The sequence below is a fragment of the Bremia lactucae genome, linkage group LG11 (genome assembly GCF_004359215.1).
Source record: "Bremia lactucae strain SF5 linkage group LG11, whole genome shotgun sequence".
In the NCBI taxonomy this organism is placed as follows: Eukaryota; Oomycota; class Peronosporomycetes; order Peronosporales; family Peronosporaceae; genus Bremia; species Bremia lactucae.
Window position 1 is genome coordinate 2,796,210 of NC_090620.1, and position 27,844 is coordinate 2,824,053.

The following is a 27,844-nucleotide window of genomic DNA, read 5'->3' on the forward strand; positions in this document are numbered from 1 at the left end:
GCAAAGGATCACAAGGCATATCGACTACTTAACGCGGGTGATGGCTCGATCATAATTTCAAGAAGCGTGACATTTGCTGAACATCCCATTTCGAAGGGAATGAAAATGGAAGACGATCGAATTATCGACATCATTGATGATGATGAAAATTTGGAGACGTCGACACTTTACGACAATGGTGTGGAGGTTCCAGCAAATGATGAAAGGCTTCGGACTCCGCCACTTCGAGCTTGCCGTGATCCGATTCGTGGTAGTCAAAACGAGTCCAGTGTTCAAGGTCAGGTTCCCACTCGAGCATCAAGCACGCCCGGAAGAGACGGCGAAGAAGAGTGGATGATGCGACCAATTCGAAAGAAACGCGGTGTGGTGCGCTATGAACAAGAGTTTCCAAACTTACGCCGCGGTCACTTTAACTTGGACGATTTTGAAGGAGAAGACTCGTTTTATTGCTTTGTTGCAGATTGTGATGGAGAACAAGCTTCAAGCTACGAAGAAGTATTGAAGAGTACGAACAAGAAGCAATGGCTGGAAGCAATGAAGAGTGAGATGCAGTCACTCAATGAACACAGCACATGGGTGTTAGTGGACATGCCACCGAACAAGAAGGCTGTTGGCTGCAAGTGGGTATTTCGGATCAAGCGCGATCCAAGTGGAAATATTGTCAAGTTTAAGGCACGATTGGTTGCAAAAGGATTTACGCAGCGGCCTGGGATCGACTTCGTCGAGACTTTTGCACCAGTGGCTCGGAAAGAGTCAATCAATACGGTGTTGGCAATTGCAGCTGCTGAAGACTTGGAGGCAGAAAATGTTGACGTTGATACCGCATTCTTGTATGGAGAAGTTGATGAGGAGATCTACATGGACCAACCCGACGGTTTTGAAGATCAACAAAATCCGATGAAGAAGTGTTTGCTGCAGAAAGCGCTGTATGGAACCAAGCAAGCGGCGCGGCAGTGGAACAGCAAACTGAATCAGCATTTGGAGAACCAAGGATTCAAAAGCACTTCAGCAGATCCGTGTGTGTTTATTCGAGTGTCAAGCGGCGAATACAGCATCATTGTAATCTACGTGGACGATCTAATGCTGTTCGGCAAGACTAAGGAGCACATTGCGGACATTAAGAGTGCGCTTAAGCAAGAGTTCAGCATCAAAGAGCTTGGAGATCTCAGGTACTGCTTAGGAATCGAGATTCACCGCAAGCGCGATGATTACTTGATCAAGATGAACCAGAAGGCATACATCAGGCGACTCTCGGAAAAGTATGGAATTGAGAATTGCAAGGACGTGCACACACCAGCGGACAACAACTCGAAACTGGTGAAGATGCCTGAAGAGGAAGCGTTTGTACCGAGATTTCCGTATCGCGAACTGGTGGGTGCATTAATGTACATAGCGACTTGTACACGACCAGACATTGCGCATGCGGTTGGCGAAGTTGCCAAATTCTGTGAGTGCTACGGGAAGTCACACTGGGTGGCGGCCAAGCGAATACTCAAATACTTGAAGACAACTAAAGATATCAGCATTGTATTTAGCGGCGTAAACAAGGGAAAGCTTATTGGATTTGCAGACGCAAACTGGGCAGGCGACTTAGACACGCGGCGTTCAACGACAGGATACGTGTTCTTCCTGAACGGCGGCACGATCTCATGGAATTCCAAGCGACAGCCAACCGTTGCGACATCAAGCACGGAAGCAGAGTACATGAGTCTGTATAGCGCAACTGTAGAGGCAGTCTGGCTTCGAAATTTGAAAAAGGACTTGGAGTACAAGACGGATACGACGACGACGATTTTTCAAGACAATCAAGGATGTATTGCGCTTACCAAAAATCCTGTCTACCATTCGCGCACGAAGCACATCGACATTAAGTTTCATTTTTTGCGAGAGAAGGTGGCAAGTGAGGTTATTGCGCTGGAGTACAAGCCGACGGAAGAAATGATCGCGGACGGATTGACCAAGGCGCTTCCAAGAGACAAGCATGCCAAGTTTATCATGGGACTCGGCATGGCAGCATAAGGGCATCACTTCGAGCGCACATCAAGGGAGAGTGTTGAAGATTGATGTATTCATCGAAAGTGTTGCACTTTATGCATATGCGTTTATACGGGATCAAATTACAAGAATAACACGAAGAAGTTGAGTGTGGAAAATATCGTGTGTTGTGGCTCAGTCGGTGCGACCCACTGGTCACCGGTTCGATACCCGGTAACGACAAAAAGTAAAACCTTCGGGAACTGGTGTTTGGGGTTCACCAGCACTGTACCGCCAGACAGTGACGTCCCCCATTTTATGGTAGTCCACATATCTGGGAAAGGGGGCGCAGCAAACGATAGGAAATAATTAACGGTAGGATAAAGTTAACGGTAGGATAAAGTTAAACTTAAAATATAACTTACTTTCCGGTTTGCAATCTCGACCGTTAGCCCATCTTCAAGCTCATAGCGTAACGTAATTCAACAATTTCATCGTCAATTCCCCTTACGAAACTAACTAGTCCTGCAGTGCGCGGTCAAGAAAGTCGCGATTTTAAAACGGCCGAGAGTTGTAGCTGTTTAAACCGTGTCAGCATATTCACTCCGATATGATATCAATCGCTGACACGCAATTTTTAACTTTTTGATGAGGGGGCGATAAGTAGTACAGTCACGCCTTTTTTATCGAATGACCGAAGTATGAAAGCTTACTGGCGTCGATCGATAAGGCATACCAACCGATCCGTGGACTCGTTTTTATCAAGCCAAAGCATGCTGAAGATAAGGTCAAACCTATATCCAGATCGAGTACCACAAAGCTCGTGGCTATTTCAAGAATTTTATGCAGACCCTTACGTCCAAATAAATTCGTGGTTTCCCCCATTTTAATAAGTCGCCAACTCTTCGATGACTAACGCGTTAAGAGGCTCTGTGCACTAACAGCTATAAAGACAGCATTCTTCTTGCTTAATGTGGCGCGTTAATTAAGAAGCATGATGCCTTAAATTGAAAGCTGGATTAATTTAGGAAAGTTTTAACGTCTATGGGCTAAAGCCTTATCGAAATCGCCAACACTAACATCACTTAAAAAGTGTTTTTCTTCCCACACTAAAGCGTCCACTGTTCTTGCGACCATGTTGGTCCGCATACTGTTTTTGCTTGTCCCGACGCGACCTTAGTCCCTCCCAACTAGGGCACCTCGTGCCTACTAGCTGAAGCGTTTCACTGCCTCGACTCGTTTGAAGGTCGTGGCGCGCAATGGTCTATTTGGGCTGCTGGATTAGAGTGGGTATTCCGCAACTCTAGTTGCTCATTTGGCGCAACTGCAACAGACAAGACCATTACATAAGCTCATTCTAGCTACCCACAATTATTATTATGCTACTAAGTTTTTTATTGTATCGTTCTGTTCCGATACGGCATGATAGAACAGTGCAATCAAAAGGTCACGTTATATGGACAGGATCTAGATTCAAACCCTTGTAGCTTCGCTTCACTTGAGTGATTCCTAGCGCGAAGAGCAAGAGTTTTCGGTCGAAGGAAACAAGAAACAACTTTACTGGAGGTATTTTATATGCGGCAGAATTGGACACAAGAAATAAAATTGCTGAAAGAATCCAGACAAGAAGAAACGCTCTGAGCAAGCGATCACTGTGTGTACACATAGCACTACATATTGAGCGACACATATAAAGTCTCACTATTGAATTTTGGCCTAGGAAGACTTAACTCAATACCTAAGAAGGCTTTCGAGCATGCTGGCAGAAAAAAGTTAAAACGCGCTTTATGTGAAAAGTATCCGAATAAATAATTATTAAAAATTGCCCGACAGCAAAAAATGTGACAAAGGAAAATTGTATTGATTAAGAGCCGACATACTCTCGACAGCCGAACATAGCCGGACTGTATCACGAGAGATTTAAATTAAACAATCGAGCATTCTAACGAGCATCGACATAATAAAAACCTCTTCGAGCACCTCTGGCTTGTCTAATAGACTGGAATCCACGGTTCCTATTGTCTCTAAAGAAAAAGAAATAGAGCTTTAAGCTGTGAAACAGCGTAGAAACATCAATGAATGTATTATGTGCGGGGCACTAGACACTTCTGCCCGGCTTGTCCATTGCGCAATCCGCGAATATGTCGAAAAATACTTACCCCACCTCATTCATGAAATCTATTACGGTGCTTGAAAGTGCAGAAACCCAGTAAGGGTGGGGTGCCCTAATGGGAAGACGCAGGCTCTGCTAAGCCTTTGAGAGGTGGGGATTAACAGGGCTTATCATCAATGAGGTTTGTGCTTATTGACACCAAGCATGAATACAAGCCGGGCTTGTTTGTCGCGGTGGCGACTGTTAAGATCTCGAAAAGCCATTGTAAATTTCAATGGACTCTGGGGCATCTTGCTATTATGATCGTCGTCGTTGTCATGAAGGGGCCAGCGATATGCTGAGGCGCTGGAAGCGCATGTTGGTCATTTCAATCAATGTTCGCTTAGCGATTGGGACTTGTATTACCGTGTCTAAAGTCTTCTTGGAGTTAGGTGTGAAAATAATGGGTTTTGACAGCATTCGACGCTCTCTTGTCTTCGGTTCGGGATATGATATCATCCTTGGTAGGCATTGCTTATGCATGAGCCATGTTTTGATTAAGGTTCGAAGACCTTAGGCGCAACGCGCAATGTTCCGAGTAAAGTTTTGGTGAAAGACGAACCCACTTTTAATCGATACTTATGGAGAGAAACCACTTGAGAACCGGTATTGCGTGGAAGCGGGAGGCGATGCGAACTCCACTCACCCAGACGAAATTTTTAGCGCACACGCAGCTTAACATTTTAAAATACGAGACGAAGGATCGTCGTAACGAGCTCATGTTCGCAATTCCAAGACTACAGAGACTAGTCAGACCTTTAAACCAAATTTTTCTCGTCCAGTCATGCAAATTTACGCATGCAAGATACGTCGGTTCGACTACACTCGCCAGCGCATGTGTAACGCCGCGTTTATAAAGAGATTATTGTCTTATATTCAACTATACCGATGCAGATCAGTCTATGATGTTGGCGACACAAAGTCCCATACGTAATTTTAAGCTGTTTCATTCAAGCTTTCACCACTTCGCAAAGGGTTTGCGTAAGAAAGCTGCAAGCCGTGACGACTGCCGACGAGATGATTAATCTTAATTCGGCATCTGTAAGTCTGCAATCATCGAACTGCTTAAGCGTATGAGTTCATCGACGAACAATCCCATTAATAGCGTTCCAATGTCTTTCGCTCATATAAATATTGCTCTGCTCTGAATTGCAAATCATCCAGAGTGATTGAACAGCCGCACCGGTACTCCTGCAACGCCTGTTCAAGATGAGGATCCCCTTGAAGATAACAGTTTACGCTCGCGCTCATCTTGTTATGCGAGCTTCAATGATTTATGCTGTACAGGCTTAAATGTCCTATTTATAATTTTTGTCTCTTTTAGAACGTTTTGAGCTCAAGCTGCAAAAACAAGCCGACGCACATGCAGCAACCTCTTCATTATTACCATTAAGTTTGCCGTAGGAATACGATCTTAGACTTGACAGATGCAACATTGTTTTCCCATGCTCTCCTTTGCGACCGAAACTTGTTTACTGCAAACACACGAGTGCGCGCAGGCTGGCGAGATTGAGCGAGAAAGGCGCATCGGTCAGTCATTGGCGATCGCCTTTTCAAAAAATCGCAATTGGTATATGAATCACACGTCTCACTTGACCATACAAGAAAATCACACTTAACTATCGATAAGTTTGCTTTAGCAGGTGAAGAGTCACCTTTCAGATTCTTGATCGCAGCCTGGTTGTCAATTATCATTGACATCGAAGTCGCTATGACCAGGGTCAGCTCTTTAGCAGTTTGCAGACACCAACTAGCTCTAGTGCCACGTCAAGAGCAGCGACAAACTCAACCTCCATCGTAGACAAAAATTTCATCCTGTTTATTGCATGTCCAGCTGACAAGCATGTCATTAAGCACCGCGACATCTCCAGTTAACGACTTGCGACCCGACTTTTTCGCTGCGATACTCGTGTATTTGAGCGATGCAAGATTCAGCACAAAACTAGTGCTTGGGTCAGCAACCACGTGCGCTTGAGCCTCTTGGTCCCGTTCAGGCGACGTTAAATGCGCTTCGCGGGATTTCTTCTAACGATAGCGTCTAAGCAGTAGAATGATCGTTGGGGCAAGCCGACAGAGTAGAATCGCACTGAAAGAGGACATCTTGTTGGGAGCGGAAGGCGCGAGTGTCAATCAGGCCGAGTTACGGCTGATGCTGACGGTAGCAAAAATTATTTGCCACCAGCAAGCGAAAGAAGCATCCATATCTACTTCTGTATTAAGAAACGGCGCGCAAGTACGCCCTCGTGCCGGTTCCATTCGAGGAATTTTTTTAACGGGTTGTCAGCGTGCTTCAGTCGGATTCGGATTCTGTCTGGGCACGCCAGCTTTGACGGGACGTTCTGCGTAAAGCGGCACAGTTGGAGTACGTGGTGAAGCTACACAACGTCACCCGGTTCACGGGTCTGGCAGGCTAGAGGCGTACCTGTGAAGGAATATTCCGGTTGCTGTGGAATTAGAGAATCTGAAGACATGTGGGACTCCTGACTCCAGGACCTCTACGGTTTGGCAACTGATTGTCAAAATGGCGGGGTGCCATGAGCTCCTACGCAGCATTACCCATATTTTGTTTTTGGCTGACCGGTCATTCTTCGGCACCCCGGAACTTCATAGCCCGGTGCCGATATGATCCGCCGCAGTTACGCGCTAGGGAGCAGGGTAGCTACCGGATAAGAATCGGCCCAGTTGGCGGATTTGGGGCCACCCTTTAAGGTCATGGAGGATAATAAGCAGACGGCGGCTAGACGCTTCACCAACCAACACGCTACAGAACAGAAAACGCAAGCAGCTGTCTCATCCGGTGCGGGCGGAGACCGACCCCTGTCGACAGAGGCTCATTGACCGGGGCGCCGCCCAATTCCGCCGGTACAGCTGCAACGCAGTCTTCGGCTCCGTCCTCCACCCAACCGGCACCTAAGACGCCGTGGGTCACGGTTCCAATTAAGGGGAGCCGCAGGTTATTAGCTCCTCCACGAGCGGAGCGTCCATGCGCTCCAGATACGTCGTTGTGATTTGTAAATCTCATGGACGACTCGGAAAGATAGACTACATCAGTGGCTTCTATAACCGCTCCCCTCGAGCGGTTATAGAAGACGTGAGATTCCAGCAAAAGGCTATCACGGAATTATCAGCGGAAGAGAAGACACAGCTGCACCTCGTAAAGGCTCCGTCGGCCGAGCAGCCTTCGGATCCACAGCTAGTGGCACTCAAGCAAGGAAAGCGAGCAGTCTTGCAGAAGGCGATTGAACCTTTTGCTCACTGCCGAGGGGGTACCGCTGCCTCTAATTGCAAAAGGGTTTCAGCGACCATGGGGCATCTCAAAGAAAGACCGCTTGGGTTCTAGGGTTGGTGATGGAATGATCTCAGTATTTAACTTCGGAGGCGCATACAGATCAGGACATACGGGGACCCAAGTACGGCGCGACGGTGCGGGTATCGCGGGTCAGTAGCTAGCGCGACCATGCTGCTACGCACGGCGGGGCGCAGACACATCGTAACCCTATCGAGTTCGAGGGCAAAAGCCGAGTACGGAGAACTGTGCGGCTTTCTTGGTTCTTCGGCTTCCTAAATATCGTTTGAAGACCGAGATCATTTTCTGGACCCCTGGTGGCAGCTTAAGATGTACAACCTGTCGTGTAAAGCCTTGCTTCAATGGCAATCTCTGCCTAGCAACGTCGTACCCGCACATCACGCGGACCATCGTCAGGAGACATGGGTCGATTAGAGCCTGGCCTTTGCTCTTCCAAGACGAGGGCTACATCCGCCCATTTCTTTCTCGCTCGGGGGCAGCTCGCCCTCGACGCCGCCGAAAAAACGACTGCACAAAAGCGGGTGCACACGCTTTATCCTGCCGATGGGAAACAAATACGACGGGATATGCAAACATGCTAGAACCACCATCTAAAGGCGTAGAAATGATGGAGGATGTGTTCATCCCGGGGCCACCGGTGTCCATTCCAGACTCGCGCGCCGAGCTGCCGGACACTTGTGTCATCACGTGCACCTCTGGCTAACGAAAGCTTTAGTCGCTTCCCGCCAGAGCGCATTGGAATGACACCTGGCTCTTGGCGGCTCAGCGGGAAACGATTAATTTCGTCACGCCATGAACAAAATTCGTTTCTTGGTCAGCAAAAACTAATGCGACTTTCGTGACCGGCGATTATACCATCACTTATTAAGACTAAGACAACTTGCTAGAGAAGCCTGTTCGCTACCTGCAACCTAGCTCAGCGGTTGTTGAGGGTTTCTACCTCGTAACTTCACGTAGTATCAAACCCAGCTAGGATCCTATTGTGCTGATTTAAAGGACAAATAGCTGAAAATTAACTAACTAAAATCAAAACTCCAGTCCATAATCAATACTTAATCACTGAAACTGGCGATGATTATCCCTCGAAATTGTGGCATTAAGATAAGTGGCCGATTTGGAAACAAATCAGTTCGGCCACAACCTTATGCTTCACTTTTTGGTTTGAATATCTAAGTTAACACGCATTTGTAATACTTCATAAGAATTACTAAAATGTCCCGCTTCCTTGCCGAACCCATCACAATCAAGACGTCCGAGAGCATCTCCGCTCCTGGCATGTCCATCGGCAAATCGTGCATGCAAGGATGGCGTGATAGTATGGAGGTTTTGTTGATTTGTCAGATATTGACGCCCCTGCTGCAAATGACTCAAATAGCAACTAATCTTCTAATTATGATTAGGACGTGGACATTGTGCAGATACCAATACATCCGGACGCTCCGGACACGATCTGCGTAGCCGTTTTTGACGGTCATGGTGGCACAGCCGTCTCGACTTTTGTGTACATTTAACCACTGGCCATACGATAGCACTTTTAGCCACTTTTGCTTACTTTTTTTATTTCTATTTCTTATAGCGCCGAAAAAATTGTTCAAGCCATCACGGCAACCAAAAGCTTTCAGGACGACCACAAGTCGCCCGAATCACTCGCCGTGGCTTTATGTGAAGGTTTCATGGCGGTGGATGAGATGCTAAAAGAAGACCCAGAGTTTGCCACGTCCTGTGATGAAGTGGGCTCCACGGGGCTTTTTGCCATCATCACACCCACGGATATTGTATGTGGCAATGTGGGCGACTCACGCTGCATCATGAGCAACTCGAATATTGTCGAGGTTTTGCAACTATCAGTAGACCACAAACCAGACTTGGATTTCGAAAAGTCACGTATATTGGCAGCAGGCGGCACGGTCTTCCGTGGTCGCGTGTGTGGTGGTGTGGCGGTCTCAAGGAGTTTTGGAGACCTTTGGTTTAAGCGCAATGCCGAGTTGAAAGCTCACCAGCAACTCGTGACCTCGGAGCCGTGCGTGCGCGTACAGCGTCGTGACCCAGCGGATGAATTCCTCGCGTTGTGTTGCGACGGGATCTACGACGTCATGAGCAATGACCAGTTGCGTAAATTTATCCGCAGCAAACTCAAGAGCGGGAATAGAAACCCAAAAGAGATTGCTGAAATGTTGCTGGACGAGTGTTTGGCCAAAGGCAGTCGTGACAATATGAGCGCCGTCCTTGTGCTTTTTGAAACCGCTAGCAAGAAATAAAAAATAAGGCGCCAATTGTCAAATTTTGGCCGGCAGTATTGTCGTTAATGCCAGAATTAAAAAGAAATTAGTCGGTCGTTTTGTGTAATTCTTAATAATTCACAAACTGTGATGGCGCGTGTTTTTAAGCTTGAATATTGATTTGGTGCTGGCAGCTAGGACCTAAAGTAAGCCTTGAGGATTTGACTATTCTAGTAAAATATGATACAATTTCACAGCAAATATTCGTCACCAACTAAATTGTAAAGGTAATGAATGACCTGACAAGGTTTATATCTTGAAAATGCTCGATAGTAAAAGCAGTAATATTCATTTACGCAGTTGGAAGCTTTTAAATCATGCACTTGAACAGTACCACGAAAATTCGCCGTGGGAATCAAAAAGGTAAAAAGTCAAACTTCTGCGATACATTATTAGGATCTCATCGCAAAGCTTAAAAACTTTCGCTATCCAAATACATATTCTCTCCTGTATCCGCTTCAGTCACCAGCTTTAGGTAGCAACTTTCCCTCTTGAAACCTTACCTATCGCTTCGCCATTCCTATAAACAGACATTGTCGATTAAATTCAATTTTCCACACCTTTAAGACACTTTACCAAAAAGGCGACGCTTAATCTCCGTCTTCAGCATGCGCATCTCCAGCTGTGCCCCACTCATAAGACCTGAATTTTCTTGAGCACGTCGAATAAGGTACGGCAAAACTTCACGGATCGGACCGTAAGGCACATACTTGAAGACTTTGTATGCATTGGCACCAAGCGTATACGACACGTGATCGCACATGCCGAGCAACTGACCAAAGTAGACTCCACCAGTGGTCCGACAGATCCCCGCGTCTTGCATCTCTTGCACTGTCTTAACGACAGACTTTTCATTATGGGTTGCGACCATAAAACTCGCCAATTGATTATGTTGTAACAACTTGGCCACTTGACCATCGTACGTTTCATGAGTTTCCTCAATCGTATCATGAATGGGATCCGCGTAGCCCATTTCACGCGCTCGTTTCCGCTCTTGAACCATATACGCTCCACGTACGAGTTTCGCTGCAAATCGAAACTTTTCACGACGTGCACGTTCGAGATCAATATCAATGCGATCGCTCGCGAGTTTCAAATAACACTGAAATGTATTGTAAATCACATCTCGGCCATTCCGATTGTATTTGCGTTGCAAATTCAGCGCCAAGTGGTCAATTGCCGGTTGCATATATGTCTGTTCGGCATCGACCATGAGCTTGACACCACGCTGAGCTGCTTCGTTCGCAAGGGACTCGAGTCGTTTAATCATATTGCGTAATTGAATCTTTTCATCCTCCGAAAGGGGCGTTTCATTGATAAATTGTGTCAAGGACCCCATGGTCAAGTCCAATGGATTGAGAAAACTCACCCAATCAATGTAATCAATCATGCCATCTCGAGACGAATGATCCAATTCATTAAACAACGTCTGGATCTCGTCTTCCGTGGCATAAACGCCAGCATGACGAAGACCTGCGCTTAGCGTCGAGTAATCAATCATACGCTCAAGGTATCGAGACTTTGCACGGGAAAAGTTGGGTCCGTCTAGTGTATGAAACAAGAGTTGCGCCTGTACAATAATTGCCGACATGCGCATAAGAAGCTCGGGTTTGCCCAAGGCCGTGCACTTGATAGCCACAAACGCAGGCTCACCGGCCGACGCGGCGTCGCTTGCATCGATAATAGCGTGGCGGGAGATCGCGGTATTGGCATCGCAGGCTTCCTCGCCGTCGTAGGCATACGTGCGTGCGGAGACCAAGTTCTGATCCACACCATTAAGGTCTCGCGGTTGCTCAACGTCAGCCTCGGCGGCAAAATCTAATATCGCACCAATGCCCGCGGCCCTTAGTTTATGAATAACCGGACGGATTTCACTAACGTCTTCTCCGGCGCAAAAGTGGCCAAAGAAACTCGCTCGAAGGAGCGTATTGGTGACTTTCACACCGAGAAACTTGTACGAAAACTCGAGAAGTTTGCCGCTATGCTGCACAAGCGGACGAAATTGCGATACAAAGTAGACTGTATAAGCACGCAGGAGCTCCGAAGTGGACTTGGTGGCAAAGATTCGTTTCGTATCGGTGAATTCGGATGCAAGCAATGTCTGCTTGCTTTGGTGAAGCGTTGAATGGTCAGGGATTGTGCTGGATGAAATGAATGGTTTCGGCACCAAGGACGTCATTCGACGTGGCGTTGACATCACTAGCGATTGGCTTAGCAAGCGTGGCAGCCTCCTTTGAGGCACGACAACGGCTAGTTTCAGTCGCGCAGAGGCATGGCCAAGCATGAGACCGTCTCGACTTGGGATTCTGATGATATGGGCGTTTATGTAAGACTACATAAAGTTCCACTGGTATTTAAAAGATTTTAGAAATCCAATACTGTGATCGACAATGGACCTGGATGCAATGCGCGCGTCTGTGGCGCGTCAGGGCGCGCAGGTGCGCGAGCTTAAGCAAAAAGGTGCGGCAGGCGATGCTATAAAGGCCGCAGTTGATGAGCTGAAGAAGCTTAAACTCGATCTCGAGACGCAAATGGCGTTACAAGGGCCTTCGGAAGACGGCTTGAGTAAACATGAAAAAAAAGCGCTAGACGATCTCTTGCTGCGCAAAATGTTTGTTGTACCAAGCTTTGAAATCTACGGTGGCGTGGGTGGTTTCTATGACTTTGGACCTCCTGCATGTGCGCTTAAAAGCAATCTATTGCAACTTTGGCGACGCCACTTTGTCTTTGCCGACCAACTCCTGGAGGTCGAATGCACGAATCTCATGCCAGAAGTTGTGCTACAGACTTCAGGACATGTTGATCGATTTACAGACCTCATGGTCAAATGCACCAAGTCAGGAGAATGCTACCGCGCCGACAAATTACTCGAAGACCACGTCGAGCACTTTCTCGACCAGCATCCCGACTTAAGCCAAATGGAACGTGAAAAGCACGAATTGCATGCTACATTGGCAGAATCCTACTCCCCTAAAGAGATTCATCAAGTCTTTCAAGCGTATGCTATCAAAGCCCCGGGCACGGGCGCCGATTTGAGCTTTCCAATCCCGTTTAACCTCATGTTTCAGTGTGCCATTGGTCCAGAAGGAGGCCTCGTGGGCTACTTGCGTCCGGAAACGGCCCAAGGAATCTTTCTGAATTTCCGTCGATTGCTTGAATACAATGCTGGCAAAGTCCCGTTTGGTTGTGCACAAATTGGGAGCGCGTTTCGAAACGAAATCTCACCTCGTGCGGGTCTTTTACGTGTTCGTGAGTTTCAACAAGCCGAGATTGAGTACTTTGTGAACCCCAAAGACAAGCGTCATCCTAAATTCTCGACAATACAAGCTCTTGCACTTCCTTTGCTCACCAAGACGAATCAGCTCACCCATGGCAAGGCCGTGGACATGACGTGTAAAGCTGCTGTGAATGACGGCATTATTGCGAATGAAAGCTTGGCGTACTACCTTGCACGAACGTATTTATTTTGCCGAATTATTGGCATTGACATGAAGCGCTTGCGTTTTCGCCAGCACTTGAATACTGAGATGGCGCATTATGCCACGGATTGCTGGGATTTAGAGATTAAGCTCAGTGCAGGCTGGATTGAATGTGCAGGCCACGCAGATCGATCGTGCTACGACCTGACTGTTCACGCAACGAAGAGTCGAGTCGAAATGGTGGGTACGCACAAATTTGATCAGCCAGAGGCGCGCGAGATTGTTGAAATCAAGCCTAATAAAGGCAAATTAGGCCGTGCATTTAAAGCGGACGTAGCCACGATTCTTGAGGCGCTTGAGACACTGAAGAATGACGTGACTCGCGCCCAAGCTTTTGAAGACGCTTTGGCTTTAAAGGGTGAAGCAACGCTTGGATCTTTGTGTAACGGCAAGGAATTCCAACTACAGCGCGATATGGTGGCGATTAAGGTGGTGAAGAAGATGGTTAGTGAAGAGAAGTTTGTTCCATCGGTAATTGAGCCCTCTTTTGGAATTGGCCGTCTTTTAACGGCAGTGTTTGAGCATAGCTTTTCGATTCGGGAAGGCGATGAAAAGCGTGGTATCATGTCGTTCTCGCCCTTGATTGCTCCGATTAAGGTCTCGGTATTGCCGCTGAGTAACAACTCGGCGTTTGAGCCATTTGCAATGGAGCTGGAAAACATTTTTGTCGAGGAAAACGTCGAATGCAAAGTGGATACATCGAGCGTTGCGATCGGCCGTAAATACGCCCGTGCGGACGAGCTAGGGATCCCGTTTAATGTAACGATTGACTTTGACACGATTCAGGATCGAGAGGTGACGCTGCGTGAGCGCGACTCGACGGTGCAAGTGCGAATTGCAATTGAGAAAATCGGTGCTGTGGTAAAAAAGCTCGTAAATGGGTCAGCCACGTGGGACCAAATGCTCGAGCGTTTTCCAAAGGTTACGGCCGCCACTGAGTAGGGAAGAAAGGAACGAAGGCAGCATGTGGGTGAAATGCACATTTACTTGCAGGCAGCCAAGAAATATAATGAATGGTTTTATCGTGCTTTCGATCATCTTGGATGGCAGGCATCGAATGTGATGCAGTTATAAGTTGCTTCATCAATGATTTGGTACTGCATTTTGATAGATATGGAGGATATAAAGAATAAATACCAAAAACGTAGCTGCTTTCAATAAACTATCTTGAAAGTGTCTTATTGCTAGGACAAATGATTTATGAAAACAGCTTGCTTTTTAGGCTCTTAAAGATCATGTAGCCATCTGTAGGAAATCTTATTTTTAATTAAATTTCTTAACAATCTCTAAATACTCGATATTCTTCACAAGCAAAAGGGTCTAACGTGCTACTGATGTGACTTTTACATATTATATCAATCACCCTGAATTGGAAATTTAGTCAATTGGCGAGAAGGCAATCCTGTTTTGCCATCATATCCAGTCGGCATTGATTCACTGTCACTAGCGTAATCATAAGCAATGATCCATTGACCAATAATATTGACTGGGTATTGCCAGTTCATTGTATTGTAGTCTTAATGTACTTTTCTTTAGGGAAAGAGAGAGACAGATAAGATTTAATTGCATGTTGATCTATTTAATTCTAAATTTCATCCAAATTCTATGAATTATTGTTTCCATCCAAAGCCGTGTAAAATTTATGTTATTTTACGTGAATCAATTTAAGGTTCCTTTGGCGCTCAATTTATAGACCCCCTTCCACAAAGTTTTATATAAGGTTACAACTTTTGTTAGGTTTCAGGAAGAGCCGTGGATACATCGGCACGAATAGATCTCTGAGGTGAAGTCACTGGCCACGACAGTAATTCAATTTTAAAATCGATCTTCAAGTAATTAGGTACAGTATTATGTTCAAGCTCACTTTGGTGTCATCAATTACTTCAAAGCAGATTTTACCATACTAAAGTTGAGGACACCAGTATATGTACAGAGCGTTAAAATAGAAAGAGTGACTATAGAGACCGATTTCAGAGAAATATTACACTAACTGTAAAATTCTCAATGCGAACATTTTCCAATTGCGTAAAGGCAATGGGACGTGGAGAATATTATCGCAACAAATACGGAGGTGGCGGCCGAGGTTTGGGTCGAGGTGGTCGCAGCACTGAACGGAAACCAATCGATCGCTACGATAATAGTCCGCAAGCTCCACTAGCTACCACCACATGGGACCAATTGGGCTATACATTGCAAAAGATTCACAACAAAAATTACGGCGCATATCATGAATTAAAGCGCGTCTTCGGATTCCGAATCAATGACTTAAGCTTTGCTCTCGAATTTGACCACATTCAAGGCGATCCGTACGCTAGTCCTTCAAGAGCTCACGTGACAGTTTCAGGTGCTTCGGCTGCTTTTCCGACCACGATGTACCGTGACAAGATTCAGAACGTGGCCCTATGTGATTATCTGACTCGAGTCTTTGCGGCCAACGCTCGTACGTGTGGAGCTGATGCCAAGACTTTAAGCAACTCATGGCAAGGCGCCAAGGGTGGTGACATTTCGATTGATTTGCCAGGTCAGCATGTAATTGAACGCTCTAGTATTAATGTACTGCCCAGTGGAGACGTAGAGGCAAGATTTAATATCAACTTGCCCGCTCGAGGTCGCAGTATTTGTGGCGATTGGGCGCACACGATTCTAGTCGATACATTGCCCAAGCTAGTGGAACAATCGTTAGTGCTTACAAGTCTTGATGCAAATCACGTGTGGGCCCATTTAAATTCAATAGAAGACCAAGAAACGTTACGAGGAATGTTAAAGGACGTAGGTCTTGTTGGGTTTGTGCGAGACGGAGCAATTTTGCCTCGCCAATCTGGAGCCTCTGATCTTCCTTTAGATCAAAATCAAGCAGTTTTATTCAAGTCACCAAAGTCCTTAAGTCGATCATTTTTGCTTCCTCACTGCGGTAATATTACAGGAATGGGAATCTTGCAAGGAGTGACATTATTCGTAGGGGGAGGCTTCCATGGGAAGAGTACGTTACTGAAAGCTTTGGAAGTGGGCGTGTATAACCATGTGCCACATGACGGTCGTGAATTTGTGGTCATGGATCCCAATAGTGTAAAGATTCGTTCCGAAGATTCGCGGAGTGTCGTTTGCACGGACATTAGCGCGTTTATCGATAACCTTCCATTTAAGCAAGACACGACACACTTTTCTACTGCTGATGCATCGGGAAGTACATCCCAAGCAGCAAATATTGTTGAAGCTCTTGAAGTCGGCGCGACGACGTTACTGATTGATGAAGATACGTGTGCGACAAATTTTATGATTCGTGACGGGAAAATGCAGCAATTAGTGGCAAAAGACAAGGAACCAATAACGCCCTTTATCTCCAAAGTTCAAGCGTTATATCGACAACACAATGTCTCGTCAGTGCTGGTCATTGGTGGTGCAGGTGACTATTTCTCAGTTGCTGACCACGTCATCATGATGGATTCGTATGAGCCACGAGATGTGACGGTTGAGGCCAAACGAATTGCTAGTGAGCATCGTGAAGTATCTCAGATCGCTGATTTTGGCAATCTTCAGTCGCGTATCCCTTCACGTCACGGTTTTGAGATCAATGGCAAGGTGGTGTCGCGTGGTCTCGACAAAATCCAATATGGCGAGGTATGGCTGAAAACAGCAGTCGGATTTTATAAACGCAACTGATCTGCATTTGACTGTTTCTTTGTAGGTGGATCTTGACTTGAGTGCCGTGGAGCAGATTGTCGAGGCAAGTCAGGTTCGCGCTATAGCCGACGCGATACAAAAAGCTCGCTCTTTAATGGACAGCAAGCGCACGCTAAATGTACATGTATCAATTGGCAATGACTTGCTTGAAATTATTCTTATTCTAAACCCTTTGTTGATGACTGTATAGGAAATTCTTGACGAGCTGGAAAGAGAAATCAATCAAATGGGTTCACTGGACGTCGTTGGGTCACATAAAAAGTTTGGATTTTACACACGACCTCGCAAGCTTGAGGTACGTTACTCGGTTGCTAGAGTGGTAAATTTGTCGTCTGACGTTTTCTGGGCTTGCATGCTATACAGTTGGCTGCTGCCATTAACCGGTTACGTACAGCTACCATGACGCAGTAAATCAAGTAACACAGTTGTAGCGTTGTAGTATCTACACCAGTACGATACCCGTTGTGTCTTCTTCACCTTGATCAGAACTTTTGTCTTCGGCGCTGTCATTTCGTGCTAGCCGTCGACGTTTGCTTGAGCTCATGCAAAGCGGTTGTCCATCACTCACGTGACTTTCAGAATCTGTTCCTTCTAACGTCGAATTTTCAAATGATAGAGCATCACCATCTGCACCAGCATTAAGTTTAAATTTATTACCGTCAACCACGAATCGTGGTAGCAACGTACATGGAGAAACGAGAAAGGTGTCGTTTGTATTGGTGGCAATGTCGTCCGTCTGATCCTCACAAATAGGTGTTGGTATACTTGTGACTTGCTTGCACGTGCGCTTGTTGTGTCCTTTAATACCGCAAACGCTACACGCGAGCTTTTCCTGTTTAGGGTCTCCAAATTGCTGAATTTGCTGCACTTTACGTGGACGACCACGAGTCTTTGGAAGTGGATGAGGTATTGTAATTTCGTCAGACGGCACTGTCGATATATCGATGGGGGTAATGCGTCCGGCGTAGAGCGTCTTTAACGTTGTCATGAGGAAAATGTGGGGGATCACATCCGTTCGGAGCATTCCTGCGTGGGTAACTGCAAGAAACACGTGTAGACAGGGGAATTGCGAGACATCATACTCGCCGCAGGTACATGTCTGTTTGGCAAAGTTAACAATTCGTCCAGCACTCGTTTGTTGATCAATTACTTCAAACTCACTCTCGGACGTGCGCACGACGTCAAACCGGGATGCTTCTCCTTCATATTCTGCTGCAAGGGAATGGAATTCAGCAGGATACTCGGAGCTTAAATGTCCATAGCGTTCGTAGCGCTGAAAGAGAGTTCGCGCGACTTGAGAGACCCACCCCACGAGAATCATTAACGGTGGTTTTGTGCATAATACTTCCATCCATTGCATTGACGAATCCAAAGGTAGCGCGACACTACTCGATCGAGCCGCAGCGCACGTAGCCGCTCCATCAGTAGTCGTAGCTTGAACTGACGTGCGAAGAAAGATCTCAACTTCATTCGATTGAGGGCAATTGGGGAAAACTGATTGGATTGCACTTGTCAAAGAATCGCCACGATTGTGCACGAGAGACGCAATCGAGTGGTCAAAGTCGGAAAAAGCTTTTTGCAATTGCTGCAAGAAAAATTGCCACTCAGTCTGGGTCTCAGCTGGTGCGAGACCAATGGCAATTGGGACGTTATCTCCCATGGCATCTTGTGCCGTCGCGGTTAGTACAACGCCACCAAACGCAGAAGTGACCATAAATACACTTAATAGCATCGACCCACGACAATTTTTGAGAGCGTCATGTAGCGGCGTTGGACACAAGAAGGCACGAGCAAAGATCTTGGCACCTGGTTTTGTTGCCAACACTTGAGCGGAAGCGCTATCTTGATGCTCAAAAGAGACCACACTGCCGGCGTTCGTCGCTGCAAAGGCGCGTAAATAGCCTGCTATTTTCATGTACGACGACGAATCTTCTTGTTTCCGCTGCTTTCGAAAAGCACTTAACGCTCTCCATGCAGTCATGTACGAAGGTTGGACACCAAACTTTTCCTTCATAATGTCACTCACATCTTTCGGTTTAACAGCATCGCGGCCGCCTCTCGAGGTGGCCAATTGGCCCATGTATGGCAATGCTGTTTCTAAAAGGGCTGACGCCGTGACGGTCGAGGCACGACTCTTCTCGGCTTCGGTTGTTGCCGTCTCGGTGTTTGCGGCAATGCGGGCATTGAGAACGGAGCAAGTTGCCGAGTGTATAAAAATGGCGCGGGTGACATACACTCTTCCGTTCGCGTGGCGATTAGCTGAGACCACAAAGTCACATTCAGAAGCTACGATATCCGAGTCCTTAATGTCCCCCACGCGCCGCTTTCGCTGTCTCCAGGATGGACAACGGGCTTCTACTCGCTGCGGACTGCTGTGCTGCATGTAATAAGGGGCATTTCTTTGCACGGATAGAACTTTAAGCGCCCGACGCAACTCATTCATGTCGTCGTAACTCTCCTCGAAGGGCGCGAATCGCGAGATACCCACCGTAGCCTCTTCTTTCGGGGACACGACGTAGAGCGACTCGGGTACATTTGTGACTTCTAAAGTATCGCTGGGAGTGGAGATTGATGCGAGTGATTCGCTATTGTCTGGCGCTAAAATTGGAGACGCTAGGTTCGCGTGAGCAGGGGACGGTGCTGCATGATCGGGTGAAGCCATCTTCGTAATTTGCACGGCTAGATTATGAATATCCCTGTAATAATCGACAACGTGCTGACACGTGCAGACAAAAAGCGTTATTTACAATTTCGTTTTATTACAAAGAGATTACTTTTTATTATTAAACTAATAGTTTTACGAAAATTAAATTGAGTAATTTTATTTTTTAATAAATACGGTAATATATCACTAATTGCTAAAAAAAAAGGGGGGTTGATTAATTTTTATTTAAAACAAATTTATAAATATTTTTAAAAGTTGTAGTATCTTTTCGTTGTTCTGTATTTAAATTTAAAATTTGTTCCAAGTTCTAGTGTCTTTAGTAGCATCAAGGATGCTTCAAACCACGGGACATGCATGATATATAAGAGAATAAATAAAGATGGGTCAAAAAGCATTAAAGGCAGCAAATATTACAATATTATATCTGGATGTAATAAACGTCTTCTTAACTATGGATCCAATTCGAGTGAGAATTGTATTCACTAAATATATTTAAGTTTTGAGCTGCATTGCTTCAAAGCAACTCTGCGGGAGGTGGAAACGAGAACATTCAAAGTGAGCTTGGCCCTTCCAACTACCGTCTTCACAGGCCATCATTGGGATCAACGAAGCTCACACGCGTTCGTTCTGTAATAGCCGATAGCGCGCTACATCAGGCTATCAGATTCGCTCGTAATTCGTACAAAAAGTAGAAAATGGCATTCTCAATCGTGAATGAATACTCCACCCTACCTTAAAATCAGTCTCTTAAACGCCTTTCAATAAAAAAACGGCCATGTTGCCAACGCCATCAATCCGTAGTGAATCCATACTGCTCTGTGTCTAACACAGCGTACAGCATGCTTTTAAGCTCGCATTGCGAAATACCTAATGGTAAATCCAGCCGATTAAAGCACGCGTAGCTACGCACGAACTCATTAGGTGCCCCCACGATGCCACGAATCGTAAAAAGACACACTTTGCCATCGTAACTCGTTAGTCCTTTAAAACCCACTAGTGGCACACGCGAACAACCGGTTGTGAATTGCAATAAGCGTCGCCGGTATTCATTCGGCATTTCCCGAACAATGTCCCAAAACCAGCCAAGAGTGGGCGATCGCGCGACACTTTCGGCAACTAATGTATTCCCTTTCCAATCATCGACATCAATTTCAGGGGATCCGCAAATGAGGTACTCCAATTCTTCATGATCAAACAGCATCAACAAGTGCTGAGGAAGAACTTCGTAAATTCCTTTCAAAAACACATAGAGCTGATTCGCAATGCTACGCATTAACAAAAACTCCACTTGACGCTCCAAATACTCCTGCTTGTTCGCATCGGTCACTAAAATACGTCGTCCATTTGGAATCAAATCAACCGTCACAGTGTCCTCGCCTACACGCTCCAAGACGCTAAAATCCAGATTTAATGCCTCGACATTGTCGTTCTCAAGCATCCACATCATGCTCTTGTATACTTCTGCGTCATAGAATTTGACGTCATCCATACATAATGGTGTGCCTAGAATGAGTTTCAAAAGCGGAACGCACAAGTGCCAATTTAACACAATTCCTTCAAGCAACGCTCGTCCCAAGAGCCTTCCTGCTCCATAAAAGTAAATTAAATGTTCCATGCCATTATCATACCGAGAGTTAGCATTTAAATAAAACGCCCGGTCGTCTCCATGCGTCATTTTAAACAGACCTGCTTTCGGATCCATGAGCCGCTCCGTGAGCATTGTTAACCACTCTCGTTGCAAACCACCGGCATCCACGCCACTTTCTTTCAAGAAATGAATCCGCATGGCTGAACGAATGTTTCTCTCTTCAATACAACCTAAATGCTCCATTGACTCTTCAAATATATAGTCGCGATGAATTGATAATTTCAGAAATTCAACCTCTGGCGGTACCAAAAGCGCTGCTGTAGTTCGAACAAAGTAAGCATACTTGGAGGGGAAGTCCTTGGCCGCCCATTCAAGGATCTCACGACGACGCTCGACACCATTTTGTGTGTCACTTTCAAGCACTTCACCAGTCGCACGGACGGCAGCGTCTGCTTTCGAAGCGAGCACAATATCCATATTAACCAAATCTTCAAATACTTTTAAAGTCAGTGGCTCTACAATAGCGACTTTGCTTTCGAACGCCTCTGGACCTTTCACTTGCTCTGGCATCTTTCGATTCGCATTCAATTTGACAAAATACAAGACTTTTCCAGCGCTTGCGGGCGTGATTAGATCACTTGTTTCTTTCTTCCGAAACCAAAACATGTGGCCTTCGACGTCTAGTTTTCGAGTCCAATCCTTGCGCTTCTTCACGCGGAGCTGACGGGCTGTGAAGCACCGTGAAAGCGCGCTCGTAACGTTCCTCTTGCTCTCCTGTTGCCCTTTTCGACACCGCTTTTTCAATTTTAAAACGTGATACGGCGCTTGGTTCTTTTCAAAACATTCACCACAGAGTGAACAGAACAATGCGTTTTTAAAATTCTCAAACTCGCAGACGATGCAAGTGTCAAAGCCTTTTTCAGCCTCGCGGGTAATTGTGTCAAGGCGATGGTCGTTCTGAGATAGCGGTCTATTGTGTCAACAGCAGCAAGGCATGAAATTAATACATAGTCTTCAAAAAACATTAATACAAAGTGCTTTATTCGTGACATGGAATTCGAACACGTACATTCCAAGCAGCGGTTCGGCTAAGTCGCGTAATCGCTGCGTGTGCTTGTATATGAGCTTATGCCGCATGAAGAAGAACGCTGTAGCTAGGAAAGCGACGAAGCTTACGTTGATAAGGATGGCAAGCAAACCACCTTCCATGGCTTTATACAAGTTTCGTTTTCAACTGTCTCGTGCTTTTTTGCGACGTTCAGGGTGGACTCGAATTGTTTAAATTGATTACGACACGTATTCCGTTATATGTGACTTTGTGGCCAGGTCGCGCTATTTCAACAGGATACATTCCTATTGAAGGGGGAAGGCTGAAAGATAGTTTTCGTTTTTTTATACTTCATGTCTTTGTTGTGGATCGTTGTTAAGAAGGACGAGGTGTTAAGATTCTAATTAAGAGGTTTGAGTAAATGGTCTTAAACACATGACCACCAAGTAATAATATTACTTTATTACCCATTGTTCAGATAACACGCTGTTAAGTGATGAGACAAACGCTGTTTTCTTCCTTTTCTCATCCTAAAACCCATCATTTCATCATTCGAGCGAATAAAGAAATGTTTACAACGGTGCTGCTACGCGACGCAACCTCCTATACCAATATAAATTGGCAACAGCTTGTACTATAAGCTATCCCGGCCATCACCATCAGTTTTTTTCAAAAACTGATTAAGCTTGCAAATTTAAAGCAAATTAAAAAAAACAGCTCCGAATAAAGCCCAATGGAAAAGGTATCGGCAACTTTAGCTGAATTTACCCATATTACAACATGGAATAATTCGGCAAGTCGATTTCTTGGCAATTTCACGTAGCAACTCAGATCGGACACACTCATAAAATGGATGCTGAATACTTTACGGTCGCAACGCGCGAAATTACCAAGACAATCTCCGAAAAGTGTCAGGTCTGCGTCTCTAGCATCGATGGTGCTTTAGTGTGTTAGTAGTTTAAAACACCCGACTGTAGGTGCTCGACAAGATGCTCGAGGCGTCGCGCGTAAAGCTTCACAGCGCGCAAAAGATTGCGCAAGACTCAGTGTTTCCGCAGATGCCGGTACACTGCTCTCGATCTGTTCATACGTCGCTCCATTTACTTTAATTTTGAACTATGCAGCTTTTGCACGAGATGAATCACGTATTTAAACAGCTTCAAGGCACAATTGTGGACCCAAGCTTGGTTGGCGAAGAGCAAGGCAAGACATTATTCGACTTTATTGACGCTGAGACGGTCCGTTCACTGCAGCAAGATGCAGTAGAGCAAGTAAAAGAGTGAGTGGTAGTCGTCGAGTTAGATTTATGTAGTCTGTTTTGGCTAATTACAACGAATAATTGCGTAATCGTTCAGAGTGGAGGAGCTCTTGGCAACGCACCAGCACGCTATTACCAGAATTGCCGCAATTCATGAGTTCTTTGTGGCCTTGGAGAAGATGCATGAGCAGAAAATGGATGCTTTAAATGGCGACCTCCGAGAACCTTCATCAATGAAGTACGATTGTTTAAATAAAGGCGACACCTTAATAACGATACTTGTCTGGGTAGGGACAAGAACGTGCAAACAGTAGAAAAGCTTTACGCTGAAGCAGTAGGAATCGTGTTTCTTGGCTGATGAAAATGGATCCGTGAGGGGCTAAAGATCTTTGCTATTTGATTCATGAAGGTCAGCTTTTTCGTCGACATGGAGCAATGCGACCGATTCTTGTTGCACTACTTTTCAACTATCAATGATATTTATCCGCAGTACGTCGTCGTACGAGTTTGTAGCTTGCCACTGTTCGTGCATGCAAACTAACGTGCCGTTTGGTAGCTACGAAGTTTTATTTGCCGACTTGCGTTTCCTGTTTGACGAACTTTTAAGCCTTCGAGACTTTTATCGTCACTTTTTAGCTTCTTATTCGTCCATTGGCCCAGAATTGCAACGGCGTAAGCAAGTTGATGCCAACATCTATCAATTCGTACGTTGCTTGACTCTATGGATGCCAAGGACTGATTCTGAGTGAGTGATGCTATGCTGCAGATAAAAGAGATTCAAGCAAAGCTTACAGCATCCGAACAAGAGGAGATCGCGTTGCGTAGCACATTCTGCGCAGAACACGTACGTTTCTTACCTTCGACCCTTTGTCCAGCAATTCAGGTATGAGCGATTACAAAGACAAGAATCTTTAATGAGCACGACAAATTGACAAATGCTTGCTACTTAGAACGCGCCAGATAAATTCACAATAGTCCGTGAAAACATTCCTACGAGTGAAGTGGAACGATAATCTGTGATTGGGTCAACTTGGCAATTATTCCTCCAAACGCAGCTTAATTATATAAAAAAAGCCTTTCGTGGTCGACACATTTATCAAATCACTTCGTTTTACACGACTTGGTTGGCTTGTACATGTGCGTTTTCACAATCGCGCCTGCCTTCGCGCGGGATACAGCCAATTCAAAAGGCGAAGTCGTCGCTGCGTCAAGATTATACACGTCTGTGACGGGAATATTCAGAGCGCGCTTGACGACATTGCTTCGCAGTGCCACAGTCTGCACCAGTGTATACGTGTTCGAGGACACCCAATACACGAAAATGCCCTACAGAATTTTCTAGTCAATTCAAATTCAGTGGATCAAAAAGGGCTCAAAAATATATTGTACCGATTGAAAGTTCATCGTAAGTGGGATCATCACAAGTGCAAAGCAGAGCATGCCAATCTTCATCATGTTTTTCATGTCCCCGGCCATGGCCTCACCACCAAGCTCCACGGTCGCTACGATCAGAGCCGACGAGATCACAGGAAGCGCCATTGTTGGATCGGCAGCAGAGAGGTCGGGAATCCACCCTACTCCTTCATGAGCATACTCCGGAAAGTACTTGGAAATGTTTTGCAATCCCCAAAAGTATCCCAAAAAAACAGGAATCTACATTTGAAATATATCCAATTGGGATTAATAATCTTCATGAAAACAGCACAGCTAATCAATAAAACAATGAAATTTGCACCTGTGCTAACGGCATGAGCACACTCTTCAATGGTCTCACATCGTGTTTCTTCATCAACGCCGTGCATTTTCGTTGAAACTCTTTTGTCGTCTCGGGGTCACGTGTTGGGTTCGCATTCATGAGTTCACGTAACTTATCCATTTCGGGCTGAATTCGTTTCATGTTGGCTGCATTGCGCATCTAAAAACAATTGAATGCATACTATTCGTAAGTAACATAACTATACCCTTAAAATTGCGACATCAATGCAACATTACTGTTTTGACAGCCAGTGGAAAAAAAGCCGTGCGCACGACAATTGTCGTGGCAACAATTGTTGCCCACCATGGAAGACCCGTCGTCGAGTGGACAATATCAAGCGAACGAATTGCCAAGTCTGAGAGCGAATAGCCTAAATCCTATCAAGTCAGTTCTGCGGAGACATGACCCCATTTGTTGAGAATCTTACGTACCAAGGTCCGCTGTTGAAGCAACGTCGATAGTACCTTGGAATAATGACCCCGAAAGAGATATAAGACCTTATACGCACAAGTTTAATAGCAACTAACAACATACTCGTAGCGTCGATGGCATTATTTGTGACTTGCCAGGAGCTATTTACATCCATCGATTTCTCCGAGGGCGAAGTCGCAACGATCCCACACAAGCTACTTTAACAAGTATTCAGGAGTCAATACTGGCATTGATAGACTGTATATTCACGTACTTTAACGAAGGCGTGGAGGAGAACGCTCGCTTCGTAGACGTTGGGAGCGCAATCGTCTGGACCGCAAACAAGGGGGCCACGTTTTCGAAGCACGAGGGTTTTACCAAAGCGGAGCGAGAGCCACTGCTTATAACGATACAATAACGTATTTAATGCTTCTAAGACGAGGGTGGTGCACAGTGGAAAAGGTGGCATACGAACCTACGGGCAGCACATCGCGCCGCGGTTGCACTCGGATGCGGACACCGAAGGATCAAGGCAAGCATTGTTTTTTTTTGGAATGTCACTCATATAAATTTCATGATGACCTCGTTTTACTGACTACATTAAACGTTAACAAAGAAGCAGTCGTAGCGAGTACATAGTCGTTGGTGTCAGGACGAGCAACGTGTCATTGTTGGTAATTTGAAGACCCAGAAGCTCTTGATTGCCGAATTCAACAATGTGCTGCTTGCATGTGTGCGCTTTGTTTTCTGTCTCCAAGTCGTCGTTTTGATAGATGAAAATGCGGCGCGTAAACTCGCCAATACACGCAAATGATCCAGCTGGATGGAACGACATTAATTTTGTATCTTGCTTCGATGCTTGTACAAAACCAAACGCTGGGAAAGTAGCCACATGGTTTAGTACGACTTGATTCGATGCGATCTTGAGCTCATACATGAGGCCATGCACATCGTTCCGAAATAAAAGCGTCGACGGGATGTCAAGGACATGAGCGCCAGGACATAAGAATTGAAACTCTCGGCAATTAATTGCTCGTTGCTGTTGCACTACTGCTTCGGATGATAAATTGACTAGCAAAAGATGGGCTTTGGCATCTGGATCGCCACTATCACACTCTTCAAAGCCACCGAGAAGCGTGTCGGTGGTGGGCACCTTAAGTGGTTGATTTTGAGGACTATTACTGCGTTCGTGGTCATTCGACTTTATAAAGTTTGATGAGCCTTCGTGTGGCGTATAAAACGAGCTTAAAGACGAGCTGGACTTTTGAAAACGATCCCGTAACGGTATTTTCAAGTCCAGAGAAGCCAATTCACTCGTTTTCGTAGGTCTTACGTTCTCGCCATGATAACCAATTCCAGCTCGTGGAAACATCGAGTATAGCATATTCATGTCGGGATCATTTACTCCTTCTTTCTCTTGACGCCGTTGAATTGGCATCGACTTATTAAATACGTCGAGGCTTTCAAAAGACCTATCCTTTGCCGGTGCAAGCAAGTGGCACTCTCCTTTCACGAGAAAGACCATGTCAGTCTTGTTGCATAATATGTTGATCGGTAGTTCCGATACCTCGGCGAGCCCCGTTACCTTGTGCTCGAATTCAAGAGACGATGTATCGACTTTGTTCTCACTTTTTAAAGCCATCTGTGAAGATACTTGAAATATATGTAAACGAAACAATTCGTTGGCTTCGTTTGTACTAACGCATTCCGCTCCAACAGCGTAAATCTTGTGGTTTTCTTCATCATAAACTGCGTTGAGCAGCAGCAGAGGTACGACACCCAATGGTTGGCATTCATACACAATTTGCCATTTCGCTTCAGACGCTATACTGTCGGCCTTTACATAATAGAGCGATCCTTGTCCATCACTGTATACAATCATGCCTTTCCCTGCCACGTGGATCGACACATTTTCTAGCCTCGTTGTCAAGATAGGAAAATTGCAAATTTTGGTGAGTTTTGCACCGTTGATCTTGCAGTCTATAATTTGCATGAGTTGGTACTCTCCATTGACAAAATACGCAACATTCGCCGCTAAGCTCTGGCATAGGAATGGATCTACCGTCAGCGCGTTATAGTTCAAGCGTGAAATCCGCTTCGCCTTTAGGAGACTCTGTTCCGCGTCCAGTGGCATTAATGCCGCAACTGGAAGCGGGATCGCATGCTTGGCAATACCATTTGCAGCCAAAACATAGCGATCGAAATCCTTATCGACAAGTGAATGATTCACCTCCATTGCCATCATT

At 45.7% G+C, this 27,844-nt stretch overlaps 11 protein-coding genes across 11 annotated transcripts; 4 read left to right on the forward strand and 7 right to left on the reverse strand.

Annotated features, from left to right (window-relative positions):
• Nucleotides 1–6,887: 6,887 nt before the first annotated feature.
• On the reverse strand, nt 6,888–7,148 carry CCR75_006354 (uncharacterized protein; the record flags this gene model as incomplete). The annotated part of the gene is made up of 1 exon (XM_067964424.1): nt 6,888–7,148. One exon carries the CDS (start codon nt 7,146–7,148, stop codon nt 6,888–6,890), a length of 261 nt encoding a protein of 86 aa, XP_067823942.1.
• Nucleotides 7,149–7,877: 729 nt separating this feature from the next.
• CCR75_006353 (uncharacterized protein) lies at nt 7,878–8,117 on the reverse strand (the record flags this gene model as incomplete). Its single annotated transcript, XM_067964423.1, has 1 exon — nt 7,878–8,117. One exon carries the CDS (start codon nt 8,115–8,117, stop codon nt 7,878–7,880), a length of 240 nt encoding a protein of 79 aa, XP_067823939.1.
• A 443-nt stretch (nt 8,118–8,560) lies between these two features.
• On the forward strand, nt 8,561–9,838 carry CCR75_006352 (uncharacterized protein). The gene is made up of 3 exons (XM_067964422.1): nt 8,561–8,756; nt 8,834–8,934; nt 9,010–9,838. Exons 1-3 carry the CDS (start codon nt 8,646–8,648, stop codon nt 9,689–9,691), a joined length of 894 nt encoding a protein of 297 aa, XP_067823940.1. The 5' UTR covers nt 8,561–8,645; the 3' UTR covers nt 9,692–9,838.
• Nucleotides 9,839–10,274: 436 nt separating this feature from the next.
• CCR75_006351 (uncharacterized protein) lies at nt 10,275–11,996 on the reverse strand (the record flags this gene model as incomplete). The annotated part of the gene is made up of 1 exon (XM_067964421.1): nt 10,275–11,996. The coding sequence occupies one exon, from the start codon at nt 11,994–11,996 to the stop codon at nt 10,275–10,277; it is 1,722 nt and encodes a 573-aa protein (XP_067823937.1).
• Nucleotides 11,997–12,102: 106 nt separating this feature from the next.
• Nucleotides 12,103–14,133, forward strand: CCR75_006350 (uncharacterized protein; the record flags this gene model as incomplete). Its single annotated transcript, XM_067964420.1, has 1 exon — nt 12,103–14,133. The coding sequence occupies one exon, from the start codon at nt 12,103–12,105 to the stop codon at nt 14,131–14,133; it is 2,031 nt and encodes a 676-aa protein (XP_067823938.1).
• A 967-nt stretch (nt 14,134–15,100) lies between these two features.
• Nucleotides 15,101–18,914, forward strand: CCR75_006349 (uncharacterized protein). Its single transcript, XM_067964419.1, has 4 exons — nt 15,101–16,809; nt 16,877–16,990; nt 17,063–17,167; nt 17,236–18,914. Exons 1-4 carry the CDS (start codon nt 15,196–15,198, stop codon nt 17,281–17,283), a joined length of 1,881 nt encoding a protein of 626 aa, XP_067823770.1. The 5' UTR covers nt 15,101–15,195; the 3' UTR covers nt 17,284–18,914.
• On the reverse strand, nt 17,315–19,534 carry CCR75_006348 (uncharacterized protein; the record flags this gene model as incomplete). The annotated part of the gene is made up of 1 exon (XM_067964418.1): nt 17,315–19,534. One exon carries the CDS (start codon nt 19,532–19,534, stop codon nt 17,315–17,317), a length of 2,220 nt encoding a protein of 739 aa, XP_067823769.1.
• A 793-nt stretch (nt 19,535–20,327) lies between these two features.
• CCR75_006347 (uncharacterized protein) lies at nt 20,328–22,334 on the reverse strand (the record flags this gene model as incomplete). The annotated part of the gene is made up of 2 exons (XM_067964417.1): nt 20,328–22,095; nt 22,195–22,334. The coding sequence occupies 2 exons, from the start codon at nt 22,332–22,334 to the stop codon at nt 20,328–20,330; spliced, it is 1,908 nt and encodes a 635-aa protein (XP_067823766.1).
• Nucleotides 22,335–23,022: 688 nt separating this feature from the next.
• Nucleotides 23,023–24,444, forward strand: CCR75_006346 (uncharacterized protein; the record flags this gene model as incomplete). Its single annotated transcript, XM_067964416.1, has 7 exons — nt 23,023–23,088; nt 23,151–23,237; nt 23,298–23,452; nt 23,529–23,669; nt 23,922–24,135; nt 24,198–24,275; nt 24,382–24,444. The coding sequence occupies 7 exons, from the start codon at nt 23,023–23,025 to the stop codon at nt 24,442–24,444; spliced, it is 804 nt and encodes a 267-aa protein (XP_067823765.1).
• On the reverse strand, nt 24,371–26,138 carry CCR75_006345 (uncharacterized protein; the record flags this gene model as incomplete). The annotated part of the gene is made up of 7 exons (XM_067964415.1): nt 24,371–24,757; nt 24,821–25,084; nt 25,167–25,346; nt 25,424–25,557; nt 25,722–25,813; nt 25,873–25,995; nt 26,074–26,138. 7 exons carry the CDS (start codon nt 26,136–26,138, stop codon nt 24,533–24,535), a joined length of 1,083 nt encoding a protein of 360 aa, XP_067823768.1. The 3' UTR covers nt 24,371–24,532.
• A 67-nt stretch (nt 26,139–26,205) lies between these two features.
• On the reverse strand, nt 26,206–27,843 carry CCR75_006344 (uncharacterized protein; the record flags this gene model as incomplete). Its single annotated transcript, XM_067964414.1, has 1 exon — nt 26,206–27,843. One exon carries the CDS (start codon nt 27,841–27,843, stop codon nt 26,206–26,208), a length of 1,638 nt encoding a protein of 545 aa, XP_067823767.1.
• Between the last annotated feature and the right edge of the window lies 1 nt (nt 27,844).

Coding starts and splice junctions, on each gene's coding strand:
- CCR75_006352 (XM_067964422.1), top strand. CDS start 8,646: ATGTCCCGCTTCCTTGCCGAACCCATCACAATCAAGACGTCCGAGAGC. Junction 8,757..8,833: donor GATGGCGTGATAGTATGGAG/GTTTTGTTGATT, acceptor AATTATGATTAG/GACGTGGACATTGTGCAGAT. Junction 8,935..9,009: donor ACAGCCGTCTCGACTTTTGT/GTACATTTAACC, acceptor TATTTCTTATAG/CGCCGAAAAAATTGTTCAAG.
- CCR75_006349 (XM_067964419.1), top strand. CDS start 15,196: ATGCGAACATTTTCCAATTGCGTAAAGGCAATGGGACGTGGAGAATAT. Junction 16,810..16,876: donor ACAAAATCCAATATGGCGAG/GTATGGCTGAAA, acceptor GTTTCTTTGTAG/GTGGATCTTGACTTGAGTGC. Junction 16,991..17,062: donor ACAGCAAGCGCACGCTAAAT/GTACATGTATCA, acceptor ATGACTGTATAG/GAAATTCTTGACGAGCTGGA.